Here is a 9626-nt window from a genome sequence, read left to right on the forward strand (position 1 = left end):
CACAAAATCCATGGTGAATTTCTCCCATTTCCACTCGGGAATAGGGAGTGGTTTCAGCTTTCCTGCATGTCTCTGATGCTCTGCCTTGACCTACTGACACGTCAAAAACATCGACATGAAACACAAAATATCTCGCGTCATGCCCGGCCACCAATACGGAGTCTGTAGATCCTTATAAATCTTCGTACTCCCTGGATGAATGGAGTACGGGGTGCTGTGGGCCTCTCTCATGATATTTGCTCTCAGGGAATAACCACTAGGAACCCACAATCCGTCAAGTTATCTGATTATGTCGTCCTCAACTGTATACAACCTTTGGCACTTAGACTCATCCTTCTGTCTCCAGTTCAGTAACTGCTAGTCTTAATTTTACCCTCCTCGAATCATGTATTTCAATGTCGACTGTAATGTCAAGGTGGAAAGGCTAGGGGTATCGCCCCTGGCGTATACTGCAAGCTCAAACCTCTGAATCTTTGCCTACAACGGTCTCTGTAGTGATAACTAAGCGATCACCGCATGCTTCTTGCTGAGGGCATCCGCGACTACATTAGCCTCACTCGGATGGTAGCTAATGTTGCAGTCATAATCCTTCACTAGCTCCAGCCACCTCCGTTGTTTGATATTCAGCTCTTTCTGCTTGAATAAGTACTTGAGACTCTTGTGATCGGTAAAATTCTTGTACTTCTCCCCATACAGATAGTGTCTCCATATCTTCAAGGAGAAAACCACTGCTGCTAGCTCGAGGTCATGAGTCAGATAATTCTTCTAATGGGCCTTCAACTGTCTGGACGCGTAGGCTATAAATCTGTCATGCTGCATCAAAACTTGATCCAAACTGATCTTCGAAGAATCCGTGAAAAGCACAAACTCTCCTTGCCATGATAGCATAGCTAGAACTGGCTATGAAGTCAACGCTTGCTTTAGCTTGTCAAAACTCTCCTGCCACTCTGATCCCCCAATGAATTTGGCATTCTTCTTCTTCACGGCAGTCATGGGCACCGCAATAGAAGAAAATCCCTAAATAAACATTATGTAGTACCCAACCAATCCAAAGAAGCTACAGATCTCATTCACACTCTTAAGCACTGGCCAATCTCTGACTGACTCAACCTTGCTGGGATCATCCTCCACTCCATCTCGGGATATGATGTGGCCCAAGAATGCCACTCTATCTAGCCAGAACTCACACTTGCTGAACTTTGCGTACAACCGTCTGTCCTGTAAAGTTTGTAGCACGTTCCTCAAATGTTGATTGTGCTGCCATCTACTCTTTGAATTGATCAGTATGTCGTCTATGAAAACTATGACAAACTGATCCAAATACGGCTGAAACACGTAATTCATGAGATACTTGAAGATCGCTGGAGTGTTCGTAAGTCCGAAGGGCATCACCATAAACTCATAGTGCCCATAACGAGTCCTGAAAGTCGTCTTATGCACGTCAGACTCTCTCATCTTCAGCTGCTGGCATCTTGATTGGAGATCTATCTTCGAAAATACTGATTTTCCTGAAGCTGATCAAATAGATCATCGTTCAATGGTAGCGGATATTTATTCTTGACAATGATCTTGTTCAGTTCCATGTAATCAATGCAGAGCCGAATGCTGCCGTCCTTCTTTTTCACAAACAGTACTGGTGTGCCCCATGGAGAGAAAATCAGACAGATGAAACCCTTGTCTAAAAAGTCTTGTATATGATCCTTTAACTCTTTGATCTCTGCAGGTGCTAGATGATAGGGTGCCTTAGAAATCGGCACAGTACATGGCATCAGCTCGATAGAAAAATCTGCCTCCCTCTCTGTGGAATGCCTGAAACATCGTCCGGTAAAACATTGGGAAAATACTTGACCACCTCGACATCCTCTAGCCTCTGGGCTGACGGGCTCGGTCACTGTCACAATACTCGCAAGAAATGCTTGGCAGCCTCTCCTCATAAGCTTCCTCGCACTGATGCAAGAAATGATGTGCGGCATCTGCTGTGTCTGGCTGCCTCAAAACTAAATGTCTTCCTACTGGACAGTCGGATAGATACCGACCTCTGTCGAAAATCTATAACAGCTTCGTTCGAAGAAATCCATTCCATACCTAGAATAATGTTGAACTCTGGCAATAGTAGCACAATCAAATCTGCCTGCACCGCATTTTTCTGTAACAGAAGCTCCAATCTCTTCACAATCTGCTAGGGGAACATCTGATCACTAGACGGAATCGAAGCTCTGAATCCCAAATCCATAGCCTCTGGTATGATTCCTAGTCGCTTGACAAATGACTCGGATGTAAATGAATGTGTAGCTCCAGAATCTATCAATGCATACGTGGCTACACCTGAATTATATATCCTTCTTGCGACAAAACATATTATCAAATCTGATCGTATTGAAACTTAAGAAATTTTCCTCTCATTAACTATTCCAAATTTCTCAAAAAATAACCAATTTAGCCCTAGTATTCCTAAGGAATTTACCAAATTTACCCTTAGAATTTTTGGAACTTGCAAATTCTCCCTTAATGTTTCGAATTATATATATTTTAGCTTTTCAGTTTTTTGAAAATTGCATTCTAGTCCCCAAAAAATTAGAATCTAATCAATTTAGGCTAAAAAAATCTGAAAATTATTAAATTGACCCCAAAAATTTCGAAAAATTCCAAACAACCCCTCAACTTTTGAAATTTTGAATTAGGTTCGTATAGTTTTGGTAATTTCATTTAAACTCTTATTCAAGTCAATTCAATCCTTAAGTCCACCTATTCAAAACATGCAACCTATTTTATTCTATGTTCTCAATCCCAGAAGTACACCCAACAAACAAAATAATATTTTAAGCATTCTAGGTGAAAATTAAAAATTTTAACCAATAAAGGTTATCGGTGATCAGTGTCGAGTCTAGCTCAGCCTCTGCCTCCTCGGTATGAATAGCATAGATATTGCTAGTTGTGGGCCCTTGTTCCTGGGAAATCAACTGCCTTGTGGCCTTCTTCCTTGCAAATGAAACACTTGAAGGTCCCCCACATACACTTACCATAGTGGTATAGGTTGCACTGCTTGCAAAGCTATCCCTACTCCGGTGATCCCCTGTAGTCCGTGGTGACTTGTGTTGTCCGGGTCTCTTGAACTGACCATGGGGCTTCTGCTGCCCATGATGCCTTGGTGGCCCTCTGAATTGCTTCTTCTGTGTCTGTGAGCTCTGCTGGGCCCGATGCCTCTTTCGCTACATCTTGGTGTCAATATCTCTCAGGACCTGTTCCACCTGGAAAGCACAAGCGGTGGCAGCATCATAGGTATCCAGTCTCATCAGCATAACGTGCTGATGAATAGTGGATCTGAGGCCATCCATAAAACGCCTCGACTTTCTGTCGTATCCCTTGCTATAAGGGACACAAAGTGACAAACCTTACCTCCGGATAAACACAGCCACAAATAAATCTCCCCGACGGAGACTCATTAACTCTCTCATCATGCATCCCCGGACATCCGTTGGAAAGTACTTGTTGTAGAACAGGTCCGAACTCTTGTCAACCCATCATAACTCGACTACTGAAAGAAAATACTACAATTAGTAAAAATCTAAATATCATCAAATTCCTAGACTATTGTTTTAATAGAACTTTAAGGCAATATTCGAAATCCTGTCAAGTCCTCAACATGTAAAACGTTGTGAAACTCGAAAACAAAATGTATCAACCATGACTCAAAAAAATAAAGTGCAGAAAAAAACAAAATCCTCGGGTCAACATCCACACACCCAACTCCGCCTACTCAGTTTTCAGCGCCTCCAATCTCCATATTATCATGCTCACCTGGATCATTCACACCTAGTCAGTGTAAATACACAACACACCTGATTTGTTATAACAAGTGCATATACATAACATTCAACAGTGAAAATTACCTTAATTAACATACATTTGATAATCTTAAAAGCATGAACTTAAACATAACATGTCAAAACATATCGTGTCCATAACATATCTCATCATATAAACATATACATGTTCATTTTCTTTATTTTAATTGAGATCATTAGTTGTGACTTTCGTATCACCTCTAGTCGATGGATCCATCTACGTATAACCGCGGGGACATCAGCGACAGTATTATCGATCCACTAAGCCTCGGCCTTAGATGTTCATAATCAAAATTCATACATATACGTAAATTTCCTTAAAATCAAGCATGTAATGTATTTTCGTATTTTCATAAATATTCATGTTCATAATATCATATACATTTTAAACGTTAAATTTCTGTGTTCAGGACGATGCTATGACCGCTAACTCGACCTGTGTGCAAAATGACCATTTTGCCCCTGGAAGCCTTAATTGACCATTTTACCCCCAGACCTCAAAATTTCGACCCGAAGCCATCCGAACTCCTTCAAACACCTCAAAACATAATTACAAGAATTTCATAGACGTAACCTCAAGCTCGTTCCGTAACCTTTACGATTCGTTTTAAAACTTGGACCAGGGTCTTGGTTTTAACTCGAATCAACCCGAAGCTTAACTAATCATTCCCAAATTTTAACCACCACTTAATCACACCCTACCAGCCACTAAACAACACAATTCCATCTATTTTTTACACAATAAAACCGGCTGCCACTTGCTGGAAATTTTTTCACTTTTTATCCTTCAAACCCTAACGCGTCTAGCCCTCAAGAACTCGATCCTAGCCCAAAACAGAACGGACCAGCCTCGAACCAAACACTTCTAGCCCACCTTTGGACCCTCCTAGACCCACTTAACACTTCCCTCAGCGACATGCATGCAATGAATAAGATCCACACGATGCAAGCTCGAAACCCGATCATGCAACCATAAATCATGGATATCCCCTTCGATCTTCCTTCTACCCTAGACCAGCTATGCATGGACCTACCTAGACCACAGTTTGGACCCACTAAGGTCTGCACCACGACCTGGTTCAGTCCTTCATGGTCGTGCCATTCTTTTCCTTCGCTCGATCCACCTATAAGCCCTAGCTCCTCAAAGATCCAATCGGCCCTCACCAAAGCTCATCTCCAACCCTTGGACACCTTAGCCCTCAACAAGTAGACCCCTAGAACCATGATGTAGCTGCCCCCCTTACACAAACATATCAAGGACGTGAGTTACATATAAAGAAAAATACATATTTCGTGTCAAAATCGTACAAAACTTACACAACATGATACAACTAATATTTCTCATGAAAAAACATAAAAACCAACATATATTGATGTGAAGGATGAGAAAAATGAGATATAGGTGTGCCTTTGCGTATATACGCTCAAAAACTTTGAGATATTCCCATAAAACTTGCACCGGAGAGACGGGAAGGAGTTCTTTGACAAACTTGAGACAATTCGAAGGAGAAATTCTGTTGGAATTCGAAGAAGGCTGCTGGAGAATATGGAGGGGGCGCTGGAAATGGTGAGGAGTTAGGTTTAGGGTTCATAATATTTTATTGTATAATGTGCCCTTAATTAAAAATAATGATTTTAAGTAAAATTTTGGGCCCATTATGCAATACATAATCGCATTAATCCCAAAAACACTCCCGAAATATCTCGTTTAGGTACGTTTTCGAAAAAGTTTCTCGAGCCCTTAAAAAATCCTCCGACTTGCTGAAACTTGCGTCAAGATTAAAAGATATGACCCGTCGACTAAAAATACCCTACCAAGGCCCATCTTCAAAAATCACCTTTAATTACACCATATATTAAATAATTATTTAATAAAAATATTTTTCCTTAACTATAACATGTCTCGGTTCTCGTTCGAGCGCGAAATTCTACTAAAGGCCCTAATACAAGAAACCTTAATAAGCCATGGAATAAAACACCTATTCATGTAATAATCATGCATTTAATTCATTGAAATAATTAAACACATATTTTAGTAAAATGCTAGATTGCAGACAGTCAAGTTACGTAGCTCGAATTTCCTAGACCGTACAGGACATCTCCATGTCCTTGCCAATGAAATATGGCGTTTACATCATAGATGCTAGTTTCAAGCTCAAACATCATTGATCCTTATTTTAGTTGGCTGATTCGACTAAGAACCTTTTTAGAATATACATTGCACTGCCTGATGAGTTTCATGATCTTTTGTTGTGAGGCAGACCTCATAGCACCTATTTTATATTCAAAGTCTTTATTTATGGATGTAATGCCCGGATTTGCTACGTTATTAATCTGAACTGATTTGTTGATTAATTGATGTGATTATATATGGAACGGATTAGACCGAGATAGGCGTAAAGGAGATTGGAATTATGTGTGAGGATGAAGCCTCGTGCATATGCGCGTTCATGCCTGGCGCATATGCGCGGAGTGGGCAGAGAACCTCGCGCATATGTGCAACATGAATCCGTGCATGTGCGCGTACCCAAGAGTTGCGAAGGACCTCGCGCATATGCGCCGATTGAGGGCGCGCATATGCGCGAGGCGCTGTGCATGCTACGCGTCGAGACATTATATCTCGCGCATATGCGCCAAGGATGGTCGCGCATATGCGCGAGAGGTGTTGGGCAAAAATGAAGCCACTTGCCGCTTATCATATGCATTGATATATATAAGTAACGTTATTCCTTCATAACTTAGAAAGGAATAGAGGAAAACGGCCAGGGGAACTTCCAAGTTCTTTGATCGTAGATTTGTGATTTCTGCAAAATCCAGCTTTCTGATTTTCATTTCGACTTCAGTACTGTGTTCCTATCGACACAGGCTACAACTGGACATTGAGGGTTGACAGACTTTGATTCCAGACAGGAACGTCGTCAGAACTGCAATAAAATAAAGGTATAAGTCAATGTGGTACCGGGAGAACGACTCGAGTAGGATATACTGAAGTTTCCTTAAATCACATACTTATTTTTATTATGAACATTGATTTGAATTTATATGCTTGTTCTATTGATTTATAGAAAGCATGTATTAGACGAGTATTAGACGAATGATCTTGTAGCATAAGTGCCGATTGTGATGGAATTGTCACTGACACATGGCACATTGTCACAAGATATTGAATTGGAGATAGTGCCAAAGTCTGTGACGGATAGGTCAAGACACCGGATGTTTGTTTATATCAAAGTGGATAGAATTGGAGTTTCTTCTATTACTGATGTTCGATATGGAATACCAACGTCTGGAAACCGGGATCCCTATACTAGGATTGAGTCTAGTCTGAGACGTGGAGTCACGAGTCTGATTAATGAGTTTATATTGATTATATTTCAGATTTTGATACATGTTACTGATATTTATTACAAGCTTTTACAATGTTTATATGATTGCATGTTCGTTGATTTATACTGGGATGTATTTCTCACCTGAGTTATCCGGCTGTTGTCGTGTTTGTATGTGTGCATGGCAATAGGTGGGACAGGTTCAGGGTCGAGGAGATGAAGAGAGAGATCGTGATTAGAGTGGAGACTACGGACTTTGATAAGAGATAGTGTTTAAACACTTGACATATAGTTGTTAAACCTTACGTTGGATGGATTGTATATAGTATAAGACATGTACTTTACTTTCGATGTATATAATCGAATGAATTCCATTACGTTCCGCATTTGATATTATTATAATTGCATAAGTACACAAATTAAGCATAATTCTATAATTGGATAAAATCGTAAATTATTATTGAAATAAAGATCGTTTCACATTAGAATCAATAAAGGCCTAAGACACATCTTGGCTCGCTGGACACCTACTCTAACAGTCTCCCACTTGCCCTATAATCAACTACCCATAGATCTTAGACTCATTGCTTCACAATGCTTCTCAAATAATGGTCCTCGTAATGGCTTCCTCAATGGATCAGCAATGTTTTCTGTAAAGGAGACTCTATCTACCGCTATGTCTCCTCTTCCCATAATCTTTCGGATTATTTGGAATTCATCAGTATATGTTTGGATCGCTGATGAGACCTTGGTTCCTTCTCTTGCGCAACAGCACTAGTGTTTTCACAGTAGAATAGGACTGGATCAATTGTTTCAGGAATTACACCCAACGCTTGAACGAATTCTTCATCCAAACACCCTCATTTGCTGCAGCCAATGCAGCTATGTACTCGGCCTTAGTGGTTGAATCCACTGTGGTGTCTTGTTTGGAACTCTTCCAAGAGACAACACCACAATTGAGCTTGAATACAAATGCAGAGGTTAATTTTGAATCATCCACATCTGATTGAAAGCTAGAATCAGTATAGCCTTCAAATTTTAATTCTCCACTGCCATAAACCAAGAACAAATTCTTCGTTCTTCTCAAGTACTGAAGAATGTCCTTCACTATTATCAAATTCAATGGATCGGGATTCAACTGATATATACTTCCAAACTTAGTGCATATGCAATATGTGGTCGAGTACATATCATACCATAGATAATATTGTCTATAGAAGACGCATATAGAATGCGGCTCATGATTTCTATCTCTTTTTCAGTCTTAGGGCACATAGACTTGGATAGAGTCACACCATGAGACATTGGATTATATACTCTCTTTGACTCCTCCATAGAGAATCTCCTCCGTATGATATCGATAAATGTGGATTGGGTGAGCCCTAGCATCATCTTCGATCTATCCCTATAGACCTATATTCCGAATACATAGGTTGCTTCACCCATTTCCTTCTTGGTGAGTTTACCAGCCAACCACACTTTAGTTGATTGCAACATACCTTAACCATTCCCAATGAATAGTATGTCATCAACATAAAGTACTAGGAATGTCACTGCACTCCCACTAACTTTCTTATATACACAAGGTTCCTCGGGAATCCAAGCAAAATCAAACTCTTTGATAGTGTTGTCAAATCTGAGGTTTCAGGTCCTTGATGCCAGGTTGAGTTCATAAATGGATATATCTTGTTTGCATAATTTATGCTCACTTTCTACAGATGTGAATCTTCAGGTTGAGACATGTAAATCTCTTCCTTCATTTACCAATTAAGAAATGTTGTCTTGACATCCATCTGCCATTTTTCAAATACATACTATGCTTCTATGGCTACCAGTATCCTAATGAACTTGAACATCGCGATTGGAGAAAAATGTTTCCTCATAGTCAACACCTTTCCTTTGAGTATATCCTTTTGCTACCAATCTAGTTTTGAAGGTAACCACCATCCCATTTGCCCCAAAGTTCCTTTTGTATACCCATTTCATCCTATGTGAACAATTCTCTCAGGTTGATCTTCCAAGGATCATACATGGTTCGAATACATGGAGTCCATCTCGGATTGCATGGCTTCAAGACATTTAGATGAATCTCTATCAGATAGTGCTTTCTTGAAGTTTCTTGGATCACATCCAGGAATGGCTCTCCTTGGTCTTCTTTAAGAACCAGGATCATCTTATTAGGTGGCTTTGAAACCCTTTTGGATCTCCTAAGAGCTTGTGTTTTTTCAATTGGCTGTTGGGATGTGTGTTCTACTAATTATGTAGTGGGTGGTTCCCAGATCTCATCGAGCTTTACAATCCCGCCTTTTCTATCCAATAGAAACTATTACTCTAAATAGGTATCATTTCTTGAAAAAAATACTTTTGTTTCATTGGGATCTTCGAAGTAATGTCCAATATTATTTTTTTGATATCCCATGAAGTAGCATAAATTGATTCTACTATTCAATTTGTC

At 40.0% G+C, this 9626-nt stretch overlaps 1 protein-coding gene across 1 annotated transcript; it reads right to left on the reverse strand.

Annotated features, from left to right (window-relative positions):
* Nucleotides 1-7991: 7991 nt before the first annotated feature.
* LOC140831420 (secreted RxLR effector protein 161-like) lies at nucleotides 7992-8506 on the reverse strand. Its single transcript, XM_073195174.1, has 2 exons — nucleotides 8368-8506; nucleotides 7992-8278 (listed from the first exon to the last, which is right to left on the reverse strand). Exons 1-2 carry the CDS (start codon nucleotides 8504-8506, stop codon nucleotides 7992-7994), a joined length of 426 nt encoding a protein of 141 aa, XP_073051275.1.
* Between the last annotated feature and the right edge of the window lie 1120 nt (nucleotides 8507-9626).

The sequence above is a fragment of the Primulina eburnea genome, chromosome 5 (genome assembly GCF_022965805.1).
Source record: "Primulina eburnea isolate SZY01 chromosome 5, ASM2296580v1, whole genome shotgun sequence".
NCBI classification, from domain to species: domain Eukaryota; kingdom Viridiplantae; phylum Streptophyta; class Magnoliopsida; order Lamiales; family Gesneriaceae; genus Primulina; species Primulina eburnea.

Excerpts from the sequence above, each read along its gene's own strand:
- LOC140831420 (XM_073195174.1), bottom strand. The coding sequence starts at position 8,506 with ATGGAGGAGTCAAAGAGAGTATATAATCCAATGTCTCATGGTGTGACT. Across the intron at positions 8,279-8,367 it reads TATAGACAATATTATCTATG|TGAAGGACATTCTTCAGTAC; the intron begins GTATGATATGTA and ends ATTTGATAATAG.